At 44.3% G+C, this 23,199-nt stretch overlaps 2 protein-coding genes across 5 annotated transcripts in view; one reads left to right on the forward strand and one right to left on the reverse strand.

Moving 5' to 3' along the window:
• The window catches only part of PRR33 (proline rich 33), a 132,399-nt gene extending 125,317 nt beyond the window's left edge, over positions 1-7,082 (forward strand). Inside the window, exon 2 of the mRNA XM_078682741.1 lies at positions 5,252-7,082. Coding sequence (XP_078538867.1) covers positions 5,261-6,937 — 1,677 coding nt within the window. The 5' untranslated portion in view covers positions 5,252-5,260 and the 3' untranslated portion in view covers positions 6,938-7,082. The remainder of the gene's footprint in view (positions 1-5,251) is intronic.
• The window catches only part of LSP1 (lymphocyte specific protein 1), a 311,165-nt gene that overhangs the window by 15,408 nt on the left and 272,558 nt on the right, over positions 1-23,199 (reverse strand). For all 4 annotated transcript variants that reach the window (XM_078682743.1, XM_078682745.1, XM_078682742.1 and 1 more), the window contains one exon: positions 17,640-17,754. In XM_078682743.1, the coding sequence (XP_078538869.1) occupies positions 17,665-17,754 (90 nt within the window). In that variant the 3' untranslated portion in view covers positions 17,640-17,664. The remainder of the gene's footprint in view (positions 1-17,639; positions 17,755-23,199) is intronic.

The raw sequence follows: 23,199 nt of genomic DNA on the forward strand, positions 1-23,199 counted from the left end.
CCCTGATGGCACTCCAATTGCTCCTTTTGTTGGCCGTCATTCTCTTCAAAACCAACTGCATCATGTATTAATCCATCTCAACCAACATCTCTGTGTATCTTGCGGACAAGCCAGTCATCTATGGTGGCTTCAGGCATACATGCAGCCAGGGTGACAAACTGGAGACATGCAGAAAAGAACAAGCATCTGCAATGCAATAGGTCTCGCATTTATGAGAGTTTGAGCTATTGGCATTGCAAATGACAATTCCTTTTATTTATGTTTTGGTTTTTAAAACATAAATAAAACACCTATTGCATTCCAAATGCTTTAAAGCATTGCTGAGTTGCCCCTTCTGTCTCCCATGGCCCTTGAAGAGCTTCCCGTTTCTACGAGTTAAATAAACAAGCCAGTGGTCTTAACTACACACAAGAGACCCTCCTGTAGTAAAAGAAACTCATTAAAGAAAATAGTGCTTACAGACTAAAGAAGACGTACCGGGTAACAACCGAAGTAAAAGGGCCAGCCCTCATGGGATGTTACACATGAAGACAAGGCGGTACTAAGGAGGTACTAACAAGGCTAATAAAAAATCAGAAGCCAGCATTTAAGAAGGACAATGACGCAAGCCAATGACAAAAATGGGCAGAGAGTGGGCGGGGCTGCAAGTACATACTTCAATACTGCATGGCTCACGGAGCAGTGCATGCGCTGCCCAGGCTAGACCCAAAAAACAATGTCCTTCTCAATTTAAGCACCTAGGATCTGGAATGACATCCCTATATCCGTTAGAACTGACCCAACCCTGCTCCAATATAGGAAAGAGCTAAAGATACACCTCCTTATAGGACACCACATTATGACAAAATAACAGTCCACTGCCAATCTCTGAAGTGAACTATTTCTCTGCTCAACTGCCCTGGAGGTTAGCGCCTTACAAATACCACATACATACATATACACACATACATATATACACACACACACACATATACATATATACACACACACACACACACACATACACACACACACACACACACACATATATACACACGCACACACACACACACACACACACACCACACGCACACATATATATATACATACACACACACACACAGACACACACACACGTGATGCCCACCCACACTACAGTCAAAAAGCCTACACAATCCAATAATGAAAATTTAATACAGAGAAAAGCTATACAGGTACATCTTTGAATGAGTTGGAAGGACGAAATCAGACCGACTTTGATCCAGCCTAGGTCCCATTGGTCTTTTAAATGCATCCACTTTTTAATTATTGGCCAGAGTCCCTGGCACAACTATAAAAGGTCTAACATATAAACCTAACATCTTACATCATTGATATTATCATTGGTGATGTTATATAAGCTACTTTGGGAGAAGTGGGTGATGGGCACTGCCAGCACCCATATTAAAGAGAATGTTGTGAAGGGCCAACCCAGTTGTTTCTGGGGTAAGAGCTACAGAGCACATGTGTTTTTTGAGGCGGCGGACCAACACACAGAGTATTATGAACATATCCAAAGTGATTGCCCAGCAGGTTCTACACTGTTTGGAGGTGCCCAATAAATCCTAAAGAAGGGGTGCTGACTTTATGGCCTGCACCGGCAGGTTTATAGATATGGCCATAGGGAAGGAACATCCTTAACTACAGCACTGGGACCACCAGCGAGTACTTTGTTTAATGTCTCAACTCAACATCAAGAAGGGTCTGTGCACCAGCATCAGGATAGAAAACAATTTAATATGCAGGGATGTAACCTTTGCCTGGTTGCCACTTCTCCTTCAGCGTGGGCCGAACTCTTGGAAAGCCTGTATCTTCTTGCTGCTCAACTTGCTAGGAAAATGAAGATCTGGCTGTATGACTTCATCCATTAGGAAAGATCCAAGATCCAGCTGAATGTAGAGAACTTCATGAGGACATCAACAAACTAAGAACTTACCAGCAATCACAATTTTGCCCCTGCCCAGCTATACGCACGTGTGTGTGTGTGTATATATATATTTATATATGTATATATGTATGTATGTGGTAGCGTGAGGACACTGGGGTGGAAAGCAAGAGGCGATCAGCCAATAACTTTCAGACATTGAGAAGGGTGAGTTTGTTTTTGATCTCTGGCCTGGCATCCAGTATGATCAGCCGGGAGAGGGTGTGGCAATTCTGGAACCACTGGAAATATCTGTCCAGCAGCTACTTTAAAGAGATATTGTTGGTGGAAGATGTGGACCTCTCTTCAACTTACCAGTGGCCAAGGGCAAACCATCCAGTGCACATTATGGGTGCCCTATCACCTGGAACCCTTGACTGCAGATGGGAGGGAAGAGGTGTGGCGCCGCGGCCAGGGCGACTGACTCCGGAATCTGGGGATCACGGTTCGATCCCCAGCACCGGCGGCAGATTAGCCCAGCACCATGCGACTCTGGGCAATAGCTTGCTTAATCTTCCCGACGGCCCCCAGCGCCTAGAGACCCTAATGGGTGATTGTGCGCTTTACAAATGTGGATATAATTATTATTATTAAGATATAAGCCTTTGTACCGCATCTAACACCTACAGGGACATCCAGTGGGTACAGTCCTACTAGCTTGCTACGAACACCAGACAGTGAGCTAGACTTGGACACCAGTTAATAGCACAGTGTCCTGTCGGCCATCATAGATAACCAATTGGTCTCCCCAAAGGCAGTGCCCCAAGAATCCGTTGAAGCATCTACAAGGAATTATTTCTTTAATAGTGTGAAACTGTTTTGCTTGGGCGGTGGGTTTTGGGCTAGAGAGGTGTGCTCACCTTCCTCAAAATCCATTAACTCCAATAACAGCCAATAACTCACAGAGCCAGACACATCAGTACAAGAGTTGGTACATTGTGTTTTCCTTTCTGAAGAGAACTGCAACTCAGATACTTCTGAGAAGCCCAGAGCTAACCCACAAAACCTCCACTTGGGACAATAGTGGCTGCAGGACTCAGTGTTAATTGTATTTTAGGTATGTAGCATGTAGGAGTCAAAGGTCATACACAGTGGGATCAGACTACAAGGTCAGAATTTCATTATCACATTGTTCTCAAACTGAGTGCACCTGGTTGGAGACCCTATGCAGCAGCCAGGGAAGCACAAATCTGTTCTGCATCTAAGCTCTGTGCTCAGTTATTGTACCCTGTCCTCCAACTGTGCAAGGCTGGTAAGCCATGAACAATGTCCACTAGGTGACTGCATGCAAGGAATTTCATTTGGCCATCCCCTGCAACCAGTACTGATGCATTTAAAAGTACTGTGCATGGTCTTAACTCATATGGAGTATCTATTGGATGCCAGGTGTGGCCTGCAGCTGATGCCTACGTTCAGTATTCCTTCTCCTGAACCCTTTATGCATGGCCTTTCCCTGTGCTCTGCCACCACTGGACACAGAGAGCAGCCTCTGCTAATGGCACAGATCTGGACTCACATTTTGAGACTGTAAGGAAGTGGAACAACCTGTGCATGGTGATGGTTTGCACCTGCTCATCATTTAAAGAAACCCAAGGATAACGTCTTACCAACGTACACAATAATGTGTGAAATTAATACCCGAGTTAGTGCCTGACTTGATTAAATTGGTGTCATCACGTGCCACAAGCAGTGACAAGCACCAGTGCTTCTAGGCAGTGAGAAGCCACAATTGTCCCAGGGATTAATTCTCATCAATGGCCATACCAAGAAATGGGCTTGACTGAAGCCGATCCACAATGAACACCAATGTGCTCAAAAAGTAATCGCCATGAAAGGCTTTGGGTAGTAAATGGAATCAATATAAACCCCAGGCAGTAATCACCATCAAAAGTCCAGTCACTAATGGGCATCAATTGCTCCCAACAGTAAAGAGTCTCAATTACCCTAAAATAATGAACATCAATAGCTCCCAACAGTAAAGAGCATCAATTAACCTAAAACTAATGAGCATCAATGGCCCAAGTGAGACTAAATAGCACTAGAGATGAACATCAATACGACTGACCAGTAAGGGATACCAATGGGATCTGGCTGTCTGGAATATACTCGCCCCAAGCGGCAATGAGCATCAAATGCCCTAGACACCACAGAGCATTTAGTAATTGAGACACAGTCGCTTTAAGCATTGACGTGAGTGAATGCCTCGGGCATTATTTAATGTGACTGAACTTAGCATTAAGAAACATCCATATTTGCCACAGACCTTATTGAGTATCAAGACCTGGGTAATATTGAAGCTGGCACAAGGGAGCCGAAAGCTGGTCGAAGGCCCAATGACCAGTTCTTAGAGCAGAAGGATATGGACTCTTGATTCAGGGACAATTCAGGGACAAGTGGATATTGAAACACCTTGTAGTTGGAATGCACTAAGCATGGCTAAATGCCCTGAGCAATTGGATCTATAGTCAGTGGAAAAGGGTATATTCTTTAAAAAAATTATTTCAAACTCACTGAAAAAAGAAATACATTTAATTACGGTTCAGTTAATGCAGATGACGTTACCAAACTGAACTCTTGTGATTTTAACATTTCCCAGTTAGGGTAGCAATACAAGCTTAAATTCCACCCATACACTGCCCAGAGCTTAATTCATGAATCATAAATGACATAATATATTGTTTAGTAAATTTACAGTATCATTACGGTGCTTACATTAAACGATGCCCTATGTTTGATTATTGTTGCCAGGTAGTGTGCTTGAACATTATTGGGTTACTGGGGCATGCCTAAATTCACTTAGTGGCTCAAGGCTGCGACTGCGTCTGATTTTTATGGTGAGATTTCTGGCTTAAGTGGAGGAGGTAGTAGACCACGACTGGAATGATAAGATAATATGGATCCTGGGGAGGGGGGCTTTTCACGATACAGCAATGACATACCACCCCCTGATACACAATTATTTTTCCTGACTTAAAGAAATGGTGGTAATTGGCTATGTCTACAGAGCAAGGACCTCTGCAAACACTTAAAACACGTTTTACATATGAGAAATCGTAGCACATGATTGTTGTTTGAAGAGTGAACAGATTTTAAAAGCAAATTTACAGAAACAACATCTACCCTGTTGCAGCATTAATAGGTAATGAAAGAAGGCAGCACGCAGACTATTTGATACAACCTACCAATGTGGCTTTGGGTATAAACCTGGGTGAGGAATATGTCACACAAATACAGTCAGAGTTAGAAACGTATGTACTTAAAATAGGCCAAGAAGGTTGGAAGTCTAATTTTAACTCTGTTCCATTACAGGGGGATAACATGGTGATGACGGTAACTCAACTGCCAACACCCAATGAAGAGGGGCAACTGCATCCCCAGGCGCCCCCTCCGCTCCTGCCTAAACCGGGCAAAGAAAATATCCGGCTACAGAAAGTGCTGCAAAAAGCTGCAAAGAAGAAGAATCCACCAGCTGCTTCAGCACAGCCTAAGGCCTTCCGCTCGACCCTGTCTCCAGTGAGCGAAGCCGGTCCTGATCTTGAGCATTATGAGCGGTCCCCCCATCCACCACCTACCCCCGAGACCCCAACATTCCTCGGCCTTTCCCTGCCACCTCGCTTTTTCATTAAGCCTGCAGTACACCATGTGGCATCGCCGTACCCGCAACACAGGTCATTCACCTTCACTGTCACTGAACAGCGCAGCCTCTCAGAGTGTCTCCGACGAACACCATCCCCTCGGCCTCCATCGCCCTCAGTGAAGCCTGTCATTCCACCCCTGCTACTCCAACAGCCTCCAAAGATCAGACCCACTGCTCCCAGTCTGGTGCCTGCCCCCTCAAGTCAGGCTCATTTTCCACGGCCCATACCACAGATCGTGGAACCAGTAGCACCATCCAATTTCACTGCCAATCTGCACACACCTGTCTTTGATGTCACAGTGCAAGAGGTGCAAGTGAACGTTGTACAATCACTACTCCCAGAACCTGAATCTCTCAGAGCAAGCAGAGCCATCTCAGAGTGCATTCAGAAGGCAATGGCTAGGACAAAAGAGGACAACATCCCCAGTGAGCTGGGTCAAACCGAAGCCATTCAAAAGAGCGCACCATTAATGACAAGTCCTCAGACAATAACAAATAACACTGCATCCAAAAACCCACAAGAGGCATTGTTAACCCTTGCACCACAGAACAAGCCTTCCTCAGAGTCTGTGTCAGGGCCTACTACCACCAACGTTCAACCGAATATAATTAAAGCACCTGAAAATAACACAACAGTTTTGACCACCAAAACCACAGAGCTATTAACTCCAACACAGCAAGACACCAAATCCACGCAACATGAGAGAGTGGTAGAGGTGGATATCACAACTCAAAAAGCTAACACAACTGAACAGGTACCTGTTTCCCCAGATCTATCTGCGAGCAGCAGACCAAGCACCAAGGTAGAGCCTCTGCTGAAGACCGTTGAGAAGGTGAAGCCACCACGAACCAAGCTGAGTGGCTGGTCCCGGCTTAAGAAGCACCTGGTAGTGGAGCCCGAGGTGCCTCAATTCCCAGTTCCAGAATCGGAGGCCATGCAAGGCAAAGAAGAGGCAGTAGAAGAAGATAAGAAAGAGGGGAAGGCAGTAGAAGATAACAGCCCAGTAAACAAGACCTCAAAACCCAAGGAGTCCCGAGCCAACAAGATGTGGGATGCCTTACTCTATCAGATGTCATCACCCAGGGAGGAGGAAAAGCAGAAGGAGGAAAAGGAAAAGAGCAGTGAAGGCAAAGAGCAGTCCTCCAAAAAAGATGAAAAGCCTTCTTTTTTCTTCCGGTGCCGTTTACCCCTCCTCCTGTATCGACCACGATTTGATGCTCGCAAACTGCGAGAGGCAGCATCCAGGCCCCTGAAGAAGATTACTACCATGTTCGATCTAGGCCGGCTGAATCGCAAGGCTCCTGAAGAGGAGGCTAAAGACTTCAACAGGACTGCCTCCGGCTGGCAGCTCAAGTGATCGAGGAGCTGCAGTGTTTGTGCGTTGTGGGGTTTATCTCCCAATGTTAAGAGCAAGGCATTTCAACAGCCTGGCAGGGAAGATGCTACATGTGGCTTTGTCTCGTCTTCTGGGAATGTTGAAATAAAGCAAAATTAAATAATTACTGGAAGGGAAATGTAAATTTGGGTTTGGAGGGATGTTAGTCGTCTTGTAAAATCACTGATCAGATACGCATACATGTATGCTTCTTTTGTGTGACAATGATGTACAGCTCCAAACGTCCTTAATACACATAGTTAATGGAAGAGGTATAAGATGGTGTTTGAATAGGTTGAGCATGGACAGCCAATCACTGGAATGTATTGGCAGAGGGCGACGAACGAGCACCCCTAGAGGGCTTTTATTGGCACCAACATAAGTAAAAAAACTGTGCACAGGAAAGGTACACAAATCAATTTCACAAGTCATGTTAACAGCTTATCTGTTCCTCTGTGGGGATTTTCTTTCCACACAGCAGCATTGCGAGGTCACTGAAAGGTATCCAGGAATGAGACAGTGCTGCTGTTGCATCCCTGTTGGTAGTGCAGCTTAATTTGTAATCGGTGTTTAGGGTAATGCCACATACTAAGCGGAATGAATGTCTTCGAGTACCTGGACATTCAGGGGCCTAGTATAAATCGGGTGACATAGGGCTCATAATTGCAGAGGGAGATGTTAAACTATGTGTCAGGTGGGCTAGAGTAAAACAGTGATGAACATTCAACTACAAGGCCCTTGCCTAGAAAAGTAATTGAATTCGTGGATGGCATATTCTTGAATTATTTCCAGGGTCAGCAAGTCGAGAACTTGAGAGACACTTGTGGATTTGACAATGGGCGTCATCGAGATGCCACAGTTGGAGGAAGTGATATCAAGTGCACTTTGTCAACACAAGGGAGTATCCTTGGTCCACGTGTTGCCCCTAAACAGTCTCCAATCTGTTGCTGAGACTAAAGAAACTACAAGGAATGGAAAGTACAAAAACTTAGCAGGGTCCCTAGACTTTTGGAACTCGTTTTAGTTTCTGTGCCAGATGTTTCCTTCAAGTCTCCTGAGAATACATAAAGCAAGGGCAGTGTAAGGGGTATAAAAGGTCAAGCCAAGTGTAGCTATGTGAGGTCTGTGGCTTTTGCATATTCAAGTGGTTTCTTGCGGACTCTGGTGGAACAGGTGAGGTTTGTACTGCCACAGTGAAGTGCCCTGCCGCAGAGATGAGCTGCTTGCTCTGAGCCGATTCAGTCAAGACTAGTGCCCTCTACAGCCAAGTGTGAGCACTGCATACTCTACATAACACGAGTGCATCCTGTTGCAGAGTGTGAGTTCTGCAATTTCCAAAGCTTATATAGGTGCAACAGCACTCCCCGAAGTGTTGTATGAGCAAGAACTTCAGCCACAACAGTTTTCAGGGGTGACATGCATCGCTTCAGTTGTACCAAACTGTTGGAGAGTGGACGTACTGAAGGCTCCACAGGATGTGAAAGCAGTGACCTGGTTGAACAATGCAGCACTCACAGAACCTGTGGAACGAACCTGGCATGAGTCACTGCAGATGTGCCTCTGCATCAAAGTACGAGCACAACAAATCTTAAAGCTAAGTCTCCATTTTTTATTGAAGAGTCGCCTACTTTCTTCTCACAAATGTGGCTAGCAGTTTTTAGCACACGAATAAACAAAGGCATAGGCCTGTGAGACTGAAGGCAGTGGGGACGCTAATCTTTTGGTGATATTTACGCCATTCAGACTACGCTCTGGAAGTGTTATCTGAACTTCTGAAATGTGGCACAAAAAGCTGAACCGGGAACGGATGGGCATGTCTAGTGACCCAGTGCGGATGCAGAGAGCACCAGTCCAATCCCACAAACATGTCTGGCTCTGATGAGGACATAAATATGAAAATGCAGGGGAGCAAGGGCATGGAACCATGGACAAAGAATGAGGCTGAGTTAGAAATAGCAAGAAAAACAGAACGTGTATATCAGTGGAAAATGAGAAAGATGTAGAGGTTGCTGAAAAGAAAATGCACAGAGAAGAAAGTGTAGGTTGGCCTAATGATGCGCAGCAGCATACTGCTAGTAGAACTCCAGTTTCAAATGGGTTTTCAGTCCGCAGTTTTGGTGTTTTGCGCCTTATGTACCAAGTCAGGCAGTGGGTGGGATTAATGATGGACTGGTCTGGTGCAGCCAGCAGAGACTCCAACAGAGATTAACAAATATTAGATCCAATGGTGTGCGGAAATGTTCTTTGTTTTCCATGATTTGACTGACGGTCAGTGTGAATACAGGAGGAAGGAGTAAAAGCCTAGTTGGAGGCTGGGTGGGCGGTGAGGGTGTGGGAGGGAGCGCAAGATGGGGAGGTTGATGGAGAAATTCACATACCAAACATCACCACCAGTGCAATTTGCATGAGGCGAGATTCGTACTTGAAACAAAATTGCTGAAAGAAGCATTGAGATGACAAAAGGTCGACCTCTGAAAAGCAAGTGGCACTGGAACTCAGTCTGTTACAAGTCAGGTATGGTGGGCACCTCACTGATGCTGGACCAGCCATATAAAAGCTTTTCTGAGGTCCCATACTGTTCCAGCATCAAAGTGCCTCAGATGGACTGATCAGCAGGCAGCACCATTGGGGCGGGGCTAAAAGAGACAGCGGTGAGCTGTGCTCAATGGCACCACTGTGGCCAACTTTCAAAATTGAGGCACATAACCTTGGGGCCATATTACAGCAACACACTGTCTATGGCACCAGTGATGTGCAGCTATTTGTTTTACTGCACACCCTCGAGTATTAGTTGGCTACCCTAAAATCACTATCTACTGGCCAGAGCAGAATCATTTTGCATACAAGAATCACAACGAGTTCTGCATTCAACTGTTGGGATAGTTTACAGGAGATTCAGTGTACCAATCCAATTGTCGCTGTTGATGTTAAAAATGAAGCTCTCTCCCCCTTTGAACCGTATGCTGCCTTCTTCCTTATAGACAAGACGGCCCGGGGAAAGGGGCTGTGAGTTGCTTTTATTTAACAGTAGACAATGGTATACTATATTTACACTGAAAAGCTACCTTTCCCTCTTTTTGACTGCGCACAGATTCACTAAGTGGTATTGGAGAACAGCAGCCTAGTAGGGGCGTACTTTGCTATTAGATTCTTATAATCATGCCACATTTTTTATAAACTCAGCTAATCTAGAGTTGCACTGAAATGATACTTCGCCTGTGCTGCACCACACTGATGTACATTGGATCACACGGTTTCACAATAACCACAAAAAGGTAGCCTAGCAGCCCAGAGTTGTATGCAATTATCACTGTAGATATTAGCATTTAATTGTATTGTCACCACAATGAAAAACGCTTGAATTAGTTAGTCTAAGTTTGACCATCTATGTAAAAGGATAGAATAATGAAGATTATCGCCCACACATCCCGTATATCGCAAGGTAGTCTGTTGATCGCCCACAACATGCGTTTCCTCTAGACCACCTTCTCCATCACCTACATCCTGCAGTTTGCCGTTTAACACAGTGCTTGGAAGGAGGCCAAGGTATTGCAGGGCAGCTAAAGTCTCCAGGGCAGCTGTCAGTGTGGACTCTCTGGTCGTCTTCCGTCATTATGTCTGGGCCCTCCACTGAAGAGCTAGCCCTAGTCAGAATTACCTTCCTGTTCATGGTCTGATGTGGGCTCACTCTCATGGTTGACAGAAAGCCTTCTCAGGTACTCCGCCTTGTCTCTTATCTAGTAATCAGAGACTGGACTAGAGGAGCATGCGGCAACAAGGTATGTGTAACCTGTTCATGTTGAGTGTTCCCCAGGATGTGGCAATGATTGTCTGACAACCAGCACTCTTCTCCTGGAGATCCTTCAACAACACAAGTGTGGAGAATACTTGGACTTTGAATCAGTCATTTGGGTTTGCTTTTTGTCCCAAGCTCAACCCATGGCTCTTACATGCTTGGTGCCTGTGTTGGTAAGAAAATTGCATTTTCAGACTTTCTATCCATCTCCACAGACATCTGTAAATATCCACCCACTGAGCAAGCACTGCCAAGCACTCAAGTTGTATGCACTATGTATTGTGATGATTGCTGTCTAGTTCTGTTATTAAACTGACTTGTCTGTGTGTTTTCTGATTTTGGAAGTAGGTTGTTTATCCCTCTGGAAGGAAGCCTGAGGTGCAACTGCACCATGCTACAATATAGAAAAAGAAAGAACAGAAAATTCTTAAAATATCTCCATTTTGATGTTTGCAGCCCTTATAGAAGTTCCCCTTCACTGTACTTGGTTGAAAAAAGAGGGAAGCAGTTGCATTGCTGAACTCCTCAAGCACCTGGATTGGATCCCTGAAGAATCACGTCCAGTGCAAGATGGTTAACAGAAAGAGAGCACTAAAGCTTCTGTGATATCGCATAGAATGTTGGAGCCACAGACCACGAATGACCAGTTTCAGAAAATTCTAAGAGGGCACTAAATTGGCAAAAAAAACACCACCCCTATCTCTGAATAAAGTTAACTTCTGGAAGAATCGTTCCCAAAAACCGGTCTTCAGCCTAGCTTTGGTCCTGCACTTGTCAGTAAGCTTCACTGAAGCAGCGCAGGTCAACACTGTGGATAGAATTTCGAAAGCATACGCAGTCTTAGTCTTTTTATGGAATGTGTGGATATGCTTTTGGAGAATTACTAACCTGGGGAGACTTAAGCACCAAGGTGGTGCCCTCGGCTGATGCAGTGATCGCCAGAGTGCAATTGCAAAAGGCACTACAAATGCCTTAAATCATCACAAACCAAGAGCATTGAGGGTAAACCAAGGAGTTTAAAAGGCTGTCTTGTAGATAAACTAGGAGGCAGGGAAGATGAAATGCTTGCGCATCCCCTGCAGCTTAAGATGCTGTGCCCATCCTGGAAGCCTATTTCAGTCCAAGATATCCATAAGACCATGAAGAAACTGCAAGTGGAGGTAAAAGGGTAGATCTTGTGTTAGACTTTTATGCCAGCTCTTTTTTACTTGAGGTTCAGAAGTTAATGAGGGCCGGTCCTTCATAGCAAGCTATTGGAAACTGAAACATGAGGCCCCAATTCCATCATCTCTTTCTCTACCATCAAGACATCTAGTACTAATGAATATTGTGGACTCTCTTCAGCACAGTGCAACTCGCTACTAGTTCATGGTGGTGGAGTAGATAAACCCCAAACTTCTCCAAGGTAATCAAGGTCTTTCTGGATATTTTCACATGGAACATGTTCTCATCTTTCTTGAACACAATGTGGTGGGGCACGGGATTATCCCTAAAGTGGGGTCGGAGTGTCACCCTGGAGCCAAATGTGTCTCAAAATCCATTTAAAAAAAAGAAACCTCTGAAGAGCATGTAGTAGCTTCTACCACCTCATTCCCAGGGAAAATGGTACCTAAACCTGTCTTGCTTTATGTTTTTAACACCAAATTATTAATTTCTATACCAGCACCCTTTGATAACACCTCCTCCCTAGATCTGGTTGCAGGTCCAGTGTAGAAAGCTTATGTAGTAAATTCATAAAGTCAGGTGAAAGGGTAGCCTCTATTCTACCCTGCCCCAGCCAATACACTAAAGCACAGGAAGAACGCCAGAAGACCCAGAAGACCAACTATAACAATAAAGTCTCTGTAGGAGACTTCCAGGCCAGAATTTAATTAGTCACACAATAATGACTTCGAGCAGTAGTGGCTAAGTGCATGGAACTTTTTGTTAGCCTCTGCAAAGCTAAATAAGTGAACTACTCCATTACTGCTGGTATTGCTAGATAGACTCAGAGGGTGCATCATGTTGATCGGTTAAAGGACTTTGTGAACATGGATAAAAACTTTTCATGTATTGTGCATGGTAGGATATCTAATGGATGATCATAAACCTCTGTATGTAGAGCACCTGACTGTCGTTCAAAATCCAGAACAGGAAATAGAGATTAGGAGTACGTTTGAGCAATTACAGGCCATGGCGTTCCAACCCTAAACAGGCTGCAACTGTGCTTTCTTCATGTGTACACAAGAGGCAGCACCCTCATTCTTCAACACTTTTAGAAGAAACTATACTGTGCGACTAGTCTTGTGAACATACGCATCATAAAATGAGCAGGCAGCTGTTGAATCTGGGGTTTATCAAGTGATTTCACAGTTTATGGGCCAGCCCTGGGGTGCGCAGATGGAGCCATCATGTAAGTGGATATTACAAGGTAAACTTGTTAAACTCTGATCCAATGTTAAGGACCAACAAGTACAGCTCTGCAAAGAGGTTATGAAGAAGCCCATCTTCAAAATCCTGGGGAGCTTAGCGGTTATGCCCTTTAGGGATACAGATGTCCCGAGGACATTCTACGGAATAATACAGAGTGTTGCAAATCTTTACCTAAAACACCGATATCACTGTGTACAGGCAGACTCCGACATCCATTAGTCACCTATTTTGATATTTGTATAATTGGTGGGCTAAGTAGACCTGGACCTATGTGCACTAAAACAGTGGGTCATAAGACCTGGTCTTCTCACAAAAAACAGAAACTGGTGATGACCTTCCTCAATCTTGTCATCTATTTCCTCATTGTACGGAATAGTTAAGATTTGACTTGGCTCCTGTAAGATTTCATTAGGATCAAAGGCTTTTAACACCTCCAATAAGCTAAATGAGTCCTGTGCTGATGGTATCAGAGTACTAAGAGGCATTCGTACTGTAGGTAAAGGCTGTGCTGCCACAGAAAAGTATAAACGATAAAGGACAAATGAAGACTTCAAGAATAAGCAGTTCCTCTGAGGGAAACAATCTATGCCTCCATATAGTTTGTTTGGAAAAAGTATGGGCAGTAAAGAAACAGAAAATACTTATCACATCCACTTTATTATGTAGACGTGACATAAGATTCTCAACTGGATGATACGGTTGAAACCTGGGGAGAGGGGCAGGGGGCTCAAGACAGCAACATCCCCGATAGGACTTACACTGATCTTAACCGTCACCCACATCTTGTACATCTTTAGGAGTTCTCCCTAGAGCGAGTGCACACCCACACTGTATTCTGGTCAGTCATCAACACTCTGGACATCACAAAAATCTGTTTGATTTACCTCATGTCATACTAAGCATTACAACGCTTGCTTATAATGTTCAAGTAATGGCCTTCAGTCAAAATAAGTATAAAGAATGAAGATTTCCTAGCAGTACATGTGACCACTGCCTATGCAATGATTGTATTAGTGAATGCCGGATCTAGGTATGAATGGCATTACTCAGACGGAGTGTGTCCTGTGCATGTACTGCCACTGGTCCCCAAAGGTTGCATCGCTGGAATGGCATAATATGGAAGGAGAAACATTTCCCCAGCAACAGGGAAAATTATGGCCAGGCTGTTGGTCACCTAGAATTGGTGTGTGATTGGCTGTGTGGATTGATGGGGATGTCTCACGTATGGCATGGAGAGAGCGAGAGAGCGAGAGAGAGAGCGAGAGAGAGAGCGAGAGAGAGAGCGAGCGAGAGAGCGAGAGAGCGAGCGAGCGAGAGAGCGAGCGAGAGAGAGCGAGCGAGAGCGAGCGAGAGCGAGCGAGCGAGAGAGAGCGAGCGAGAGAGAGCGAGCGAGCGCGAGAGCGAGAGCGAGAGCGAGAGAGAGAGAGAGAGAGAGAGAGAGAGAGAGAGAGAGAGAGGAAAGTATTGAGAAAGAAGAATTCTCTAAGGAGCCAGATGCCTCCTATGTCCAAGTGTGTTGAAAAGGCCCTGCTAAAAGTGGACAGGAAGGCCCTCCTGAGTTGCTGAATGCGATTCCCTGGTGCAGGATGATCCTTAACAGTTTCGCGTGATGTAGATGCACTGGTCTCAATGGCTGCGCGTTGCTTTGGATTGCACAAGAGAATCAGTAAGTGGGTAGGCAAACCTGGTCCCAGAGTGTGTGGAGCTGATCACTTGGCAGCCCCCTACCTATGTCCTGTTAGGTATCAAATCCTATTGTGCTTGTCTAGCAGAAAACCTGTGAGGGAAGGACACTGGTTTAGGAAAGTGTGGATCCCAATCTCATCTGTGTTCCCTAAGAGAGGGAATGGGAGGGTCAGCCTTTATATTTAGGCCACCAGCACTGCACTGACCACCGGCTGCAAGGCTTTACCTTCTCCTAAACCACGGAGGCCTCTGGAACCAGGATTAAGAAGTTCTGGAAAAACCCAGCTGGAGAAAGGGACTATTGATTTCAGATATCACTCTGATCCAACTACCCTGTTCCCAGATTATGTTTATGTCCCATTAGGGCCATATTTTCTGGTATGTGTTCATATGAGCGTATATGTTGTGTGACTATAGACAAGGAAAGTTTGGGTTACTTTCTTCCACTGAAAGGGATTCCCCTTATGGAATTCCCACATGTAAAAGTACTGTCCATACCCACCTTGATGTATCTTCCAGATAAAAGAGCGTACGTAGCCGTACGTAGTAAACTGAGCCTAATTCGGTCTCATTTATTTTATTTATTCAAAGTTTTATATAGCGCGAACAAGATCTTTACAGATATCAGAGCGCTTCACAGAGAGAGGGGTAGGGGCAACAGGACTGAACAGAACTAATGGGAACAATATAATAGTCACTAAACATAATAGGAAAACAGTAGTGTACAGATAACATACCAATATACATCCAGGTAACAAGTAGTGTAAGACGGCGCAAAAACATTGATCACGCTACAACAGAGTTCAGGTAAACTTTGGATGTAGGGATGGCTTATACCAAATTCTAAGGATAGAGCGAGCAAGGGGTGGGGGCAACGTGAGGGTGAATCAACAAACTAAAGTGTATCATATAGTGGTCGGTAGTAGTAGAGTAGCATAATAGTGTCACAATCACATAAGAGTATAGTGTCAAGAGGCAATCAGGAGATCAAAAGTTCAAAAATACACAGCGATGCAGAGACTCTGATCCATCACCTATAGAGTTCAGAGAGAGAAGCTTGACCACATAGTTCCTATACAAGTTACTCATGACATCACTGGAGGCTGTGGCACTCTTGGGTCTTCCGTTGGGAGAAGGAACTACTTCCAGAGTTGTGATCAAAATTCTATGTATGAGAACCTATTAGTTAACATGATCTATTTTTGAAGACACACCTGAGAGGTGAAATAAGATGCCAGTTTCTGTGTCCATGGTGTAAGACCCCATATTTGACTTATTAGGCAAGAGCAAGTTAAGATGGCTGGAACAAGGTACTGTAATATTTGTAGAGACCTGCATCTAACAGTATTGTAAGTTTAGTAAACAATTTGATGTTTGTACAGTACTTCATTTTGCTGAGGAAATTCGGCAGGCAGATATGACCGCAAACTACATATGCCAGGGATGCACTATAGCCCTTCACAACAGTGGAGAATGAGCTGAATACATGCAGCACCACTGGGGTGCAATGTTCATACAGGCCTTGCATGACTCAGACAATGCCTTGCACTCCTGCATTTGCTGGGCTCATTGTTTTCTGAGTCCGTGATGAGCAGATACCTGTGATGAAGCAAGTGCGAACACTTCGCCCAGTGCAGCGCCTCCACTATATTATACTACCTTTGGAGCTCTGCCCCAACCAGACAATTCAGCAGGGACACAAGGTGGTTCCACACCCTCCTGCTACAATATCTCAGAAAGACAGGTACAGTGTAATGGATATAAAAAAAAACAATCATGAGGCACTCTACGCTACTGCGCTGGACTCATTTTAGAAGGATATTGGCCGAACAACCATGGAGCGGCTCTAGCTGGTCACCAATTCATTTTCTATGTTTTTCACGCTATATAAAACTTTATAAATAAACAAGGGACTGAGACCCATCATATTTCTTCAGGAAGCTTGACAATGCAAAGCACTGTAGGATATGTGTGCAAGATGAAGTCCGATGTAATTAATCTCAAACCGAGGTGTTGGGCTATTGAAAAAATCTATTGACTCTGATATGGGAATCTGTGAGACATGGAGACCACAGCAGAAGACCCTGCTGTTGTCTGTATTAGAGCACCATCAGCACGGTGTTACCCTGGCAGAGTACCTTCTGGAGCAAATAATCCTCCTCCATAGGTGCGTATGCTGAAAATGTGTTAATCGCTGCAAAAAAGTTAAGTGAGGGTGAGAGTAAATGATGAGCCCTGTGCCACACACATATGAATCATATGCAGCATTAAGAAAATGCTTACCAAATACATTAACACCTGGTGGTCAGCCTCACTTTACATTTTACAGTGTGCACAGGATTGTATCGGCTCCAGCGGCATAGTTCTTCTGTGTTCTAATCTGCCTTTAGGTTAAGTACTATGGCCAGGTTAATTTTCTTTGAAATGCTAGCAAAGTGTGTATATTTATATTGAAGAGTGATGTTTTTCTATATGCAATCTGCTATCTTTACACGTTTTTACATTGAAATACAAAGAAACAACTTCAGACATGCTGTCCTATATCACCCACTCATTTCATATCGACAAGCCCTCCCCGAGGTCTACTTCATCACCTACATTTCCTCCGATCTCCTCCTTTACCCTCACGGTAAAGGAGGACAGAGATGAGAACTGATAGAGGCAATGTCCTCTCTTTCATAACTTGATACAGATTGTTTCTGGGTTAACCGAAAACCATTCTAATTAAGGGGCTTTTGCTAACTTCTCACCATCCTCTGTTTCGCTTACCTAGGTATATATCATTCTCACCTGGGTGTTGTCGAGCTTGGTCGGGTTAGTGGTCTTCATGATCATCTATGAGCACCTTCTCGTACTTTCCATGGCCAACTGGGACAAACTTGTACTTCTTGTTTCCGCTGGAGCCCTGAAAACAAAGTAAGAGGAACGGTTGGCAAGATGAAGAACCTACACAATAAGACCGTTAGAATGAGCCACAAAGTGTTTTAAATTGTGCTTAAATTTTGCGTTATAATGTTATTGCTCTCTCATTCCATGAGACTATTGTGTTTAAGACTTTGCTCAATGCAATGAAAGGCAAGAACCTCAGTCCTGATACAGGGTGTGCTTGCACACTGTTATGCAGTACACAGACCTGAAGAACAGTTCTTTGAATGCTCCATGACAAGGTCCTCACCTGCTGCATCACACACTTAGTATGGCTTCAGTCCTTATCTTTAGCATGTTCTCACTGGTCCACTTTCACATCATACCTAATGGAGTATTCTCTCAGCGGAAGAGCCTTCCACATGCTTGGGAAGGGAGTGTTAATGTTGCTTTGCCAACAAGGCAGCCGGGACAGAGTGCACCCTCACCACAGACGGGCTGCTACTTGCTGAGATCCTTAAATTAATCAAGTCACCAACTAAAATCTAACTTCAAACTATAAAAGATGCCTGGCTGGCAGACAAATCATGCACAGGCTACATGGGGTACATGTGGCACTCTGCTATCTTTGCATCCACAAAACCTCCCCAAGCTAAGAAGGGCCTTTCTTCAGAACCATCCTGTGGAGACTCATGAAAAATGGCTGACTTGTGACCTCATCTTGGCTTGTCAAAGAAATAGTATATAAGAAAAAGATCAGAGATATCAGTCTTTTGAATAAATAAACAACAGCATTCACCCAAGGAACAACCAATAATAATAATCGCCTCCCTTAGCATTCAAGATCCTTCCTTGGGCACTTTCTTATTAACATCCCTGTTGCTTCACCGCCATATCTACTTAACCCCTTATTTCTTACAAATGATGTGGAATGGGAATCTCTGGCACCCATTTGGCTGGGACCTCCAGGAGCCCCAAATTTTACATACTAGAGGAAATAATGTTGGCTGTTCATATTGTATTCACCACAAGTTTCACTGGTTCTTGATACTTTGATAGTCATTAGTGCTTTCTGGCTCAATTTACTTAGCTTATTGCCCCCAGAAGCGTAAAACACAGCCTGCACCCGTTTGTTTTCAAGAAACAACTCCAGTTATCAGTACGTAACCTGCACGTCAGGCACTTGCGTTTAAATTCCTTGTCGGATCCTGTACAACGTGCACCAGACAAATAGGTTGCAGAAGCGCCTCTAAAAGTACTCTATGTGTGCGCCATTCCTTGGATGTCTCCGGACAGCCTTTCCCCTGAAGGGCCAGGAGTCTCAGCCAGCGCCTTCCTGTAAGTATGATATTTTGGGACGGGGAATGAGACACCAGGGCTCCGGTGACAGGAGATCAGCCTGCCTAAGGTTGGGCCCCTGTGCGACCCATGTCAAAGGGCAGGGACTCTCGTCTTCACTTCTTTGTAAGGTACTTTGAATGGTTACAGATGGTGTGTTGGTCTCCATGACCGAGCGCACATGCAGAGCAATGTGGACATCCTCTTCTATAAAGCAATGGCAATGCAGTCTTACTTGTGCCCACACAGTATCGCTGAACTTTGCCACACCTACACCATGCCATGAGTTTACATACTATAGTGAAGCAGGCAGGAAAACAACAAACAATTAAGTGAGTTGTGTTGGTAAAGTGGCAACTTTCCTTTATAAACAAAGGAAAAAAGAATGCAGGGGCACGAGTGGGAATCTCCTGTAAAACAAAACAATAGGAGGCATATTATACGATTACAGCGTCATATCTGTGTGGCAACCCAACCCGTTTCAATCCTCCCGCAAAGCTGCTCTTCCACAGTATATAAGTGGAGAGTTGGCACTAGACACAAGGTTTGCTGAGTGACGGTGGAGTAATCTTGCCTTAAAAGAGAAATGCCCTGAAAGAGAAAGGTGTGAATTTCACTGTAGGAAAGACAATGGCGTGTTGCTTCCCTTAGTAAATAGGTTGCAGTGAAAAGCACTAGCCCCCTAGCACCACATCCTGGACTATTCACATGGGACCGACCACACAGCCGGAATTTAAGAAACAAGAAAATGCTTCCTTCTCTTGGGAAGGGAAATACTCCAATCATAAACGGGCATGTTCTCCTGCCCTCAGTGCCTGATTGCATGTTTAACTGGTGTCCTGACAAGTTACTTCTGGTGTCACAAATCTAGCGTGGGCACCAAGGCCTGTCCTTGACAATGCGACGCCCAGGACCTGTCCTGTGAACTGCAGGGCGCACCAAGTGTGCCCTCATATTAGATATTGGACTATTGTCCCTAGCCTTGCGTTTTTTTGCGGCATGTTATTTTATTGACAGCCATTAATTTTTGCATAGGTCTGTTTTGTCAGTTACGTTGCAAAGAAGGTAATAGCCCCGAAGTGTCCATTTCTGGGCCGTGCTACATGAAGACTAAGAGGGCGAGAGGGGGGCAGGTCAATAAATCCAGCACTGTAAAGAGCCAGTCGTTTACTAACATGTCACAGCAGAGAGACATACACGTTACTAAGAAGTGTGACACAGTTGCAACACGGAAGGGGAGGAGCAGAGTGCTAGAAAATCCAGCAACTTTGCTGTGAATAGCCATACATTTGTTTAAGAAATAATTGCAACAGAGAACAAGGATCATCTTGAAAAAGGCTCCACCTTGCTCAAGACCAGGTCCGAATCGCTCTGGGGAATGCAGAGGCATCTCTTGCCATAATAAGAGACAGGCTACCAGGCGACTCCATGTCATTTACCAGTAGTGGCCTTTCATTTTAAAATACTAATGCAATCTGGGAGTTGTAGATTCAGTTCTATGGCTGTTTAGGTCATGATAATTAGGTCACTGGTTCAAACCTTACACCCGGTCTGCTCTAAACAACCACTGGCAAAACCGAAGTGTCTAGTCTTTGAAACCAATTGGCTTTGCTAATAGTTTCTAGTGATGCTGTGCAGAATCCCCATACTCTGCGGCATGGCCAAAGGACCATTTGAAAACAGCCTGCATCCTTTAATGTGACTACAAAAATAGATGGGCGCTTTTATTTTCTGATCCAATAGAGAATAAAGGAGTAAAAAACGGCACAAAAGTGTATTTTTTTAAAGGGGTTGTGGGGATAATAAGGGGCGTAATAGGGTCAGGCTGCAAGCACCCCAATGCTATTGCTTTGCCCACAGTATGTCTTTAACAACCAGACAAGGTGTCTGGTCAGTTCGATCTAATGACATTAAGCTTCACAAGCTCAATAAAAAAAACATAGCTTCAAAATAAAGCTTTGTTGTTCCCAGGAAAAGAAATTCACACATTCGCTGGGGCATTCCTGAGATATCCTTTACCCACTGGCCCGAGAAGCCCAAAAAAAAAATATATATATATATATCTGTCTATTTTTAGAAAAAAGCTATGACCAGCATACATGCAACATAAAAACAGACTAGTCTAAGAACGATATAAGCACGTTCCTTCGGATCTGAATTTTTTACGAAATCTGCCCATTTAGAGAAAATGTTGCCTTTTGTTTTTCTCCACAGCTTTTCTCGTAAAATGCTACGCAGTTAAAGAAAATAAAAAGAAAGAAACATGTTTACTGCCACATTGGGGATGGTGGAAAGGGGTCGGAAATAACACCTCTGTTTTTCACTCTGTGGTAGATAAGTTGCCACAAGGACAGTTTTATATTGGCATGAACATGTCTCCTCCAGTACAAAAGTTAGGAAAATCGACAAAACTGGTATTTTTTCCCGTATCAGTACATACTTAAACAGTATATATAAAAAGAAAGTACTCTACAAATGTGTTGTAGAGCTACCCTAATGGTCCCTGCCTGATAAAATGAAAAACGATTGTATATAATTTTTATTTACACCCAGCCCTTTGCAGAATCTTAGAACGTGAACAAATGTCCACTGTTTGTCCGTGGGAAAGGTGGCAACACTACTTGCATTCCTGTCTCTCCTCTGTCTTGAGGGGCTGGTTCACACCAGGGTGAACAGATATTGCTCTTAACAGCAGAAGAAAAAATAATAAACATTCTCGCAGTGGTATTTGTTTTTTTACTTTACTCGTTTCTTTGATTTATTTTTCTTGAAAATATGCAGAGCCAAAAGATGAGCAGCATTTTCAAGAAACAAGAAAGTAAACCAAATACCAAGGGGAATTAGTTTATTTTATTGCAGTGGAATAAGTGGAGCATTTAACATGAACAGACCTTTTTATCTGGGTCAGAGTGTTTGGACTGCTGACACCTTTTCTGTAAACGTCTGATGTTATGTGAAACTCAGAACCTTGCTCTTATATCCTGCATGCGTGTTAAGTGTATGTGCAAGTAAAATGAAATATGCCACATGTATAGTGTTAGGAGTGAGTATGTGGGAGTGAGATGAAGAAAGTCAGGGTACTGACGCAAGTGGGATCCATTTTGGATGCCCCTGAATACATATGTCACAAGATGGTGGATAAAGACATGTGAATGAAGTGTTTTGCCTGCATTCCTATGGTTGGAGACCTAGACTGTGAAGTGGGGGAAATGGAAACAGCGGCACCTTTAAAAATTTCAAGGCTGCTTTGATAGCATTGGGCTGTTCTTTAGTTCACGAGCACTGCCATTCCGTAGATGCATGGGTGAGTGGTGGGACTGCACTTTTTGTTATTCAAAATGAAGTTTCTAGAAAAGGCGGGCAGAGAACTCTGCCCCGTCAGCAGAGTCCACAGAGATTTGCCCGCTCCACTGGGAACGCAGAGTATAGGGCAAAACTCCAACTCTGCAGCAAAGCGGAGTTAGCCAGGCCACTCCCCGCAATAGGCTCCCCGCTTCCACCCCCTAATAAAAAATACTTTCAAACTAATTTAAAATGAAATAATAAACACACTTACCTGTACTGCAGTGTCCCCGGACTGCCCTCTTCCTCGCAGTCTCTCTCCTACGTGGGACATGCATCTTGAGAGAAATTAGCATGTGCACTTCTCTCAAGATGCACGTCCCACGTAGGAGAGAGACAGCAAGAAGGGCAGCCCGGGACGCCGAAGTACAGGTAAGTGGGTTTTTGATTTCTTTTTAAATTAATGTGTAAATGTTTTTTATTAGGGGGGGGTGGAGGCGGGTGGTGGAGTGGAGTTCAATAGAGTTTTTCCCCCAACTCCGTGGACCTCCGCGTAGTCTCACTACGCCAGCTCCACCCGGGGTCAGTTTCTAGGTGAGGCATGTCCCTTTGCCCTTCTTCGATTACTGCTTCAAGAAGACTGATGACAGCCAGGTGCAGAAAACTCACACCCATGTTGTGACTGATCTTGCTTCGACCCAGTCACAGTGTTGTCTGCTGTAGGAAGCATCACTTTACACAAAGGTTGGGTCTGGAGAGCACCCTGAGAAGGACACTTGATGAGGAGAATCTAGGGAAACCGTTTCTGAAGCTTGAGACAATGATCCACATCCCCTCTCTGCAAAATTTGCATAAAAGTTGGTAT

Source organism: Lissotriton helveticus, chromosome 3_1 (genome assembly GCF_964261635.1).
Source record: "Lissotriton helveticus chromosome 3_1, aLisHel1.1, whole genome shotgun sequence".
NCBI classification, from domain to species: Eukaryota; Metazoa; Chordata; class Amphibia; order Caudata; family Salamandridae; genus Lissotriton; species Lissotriton helveticus.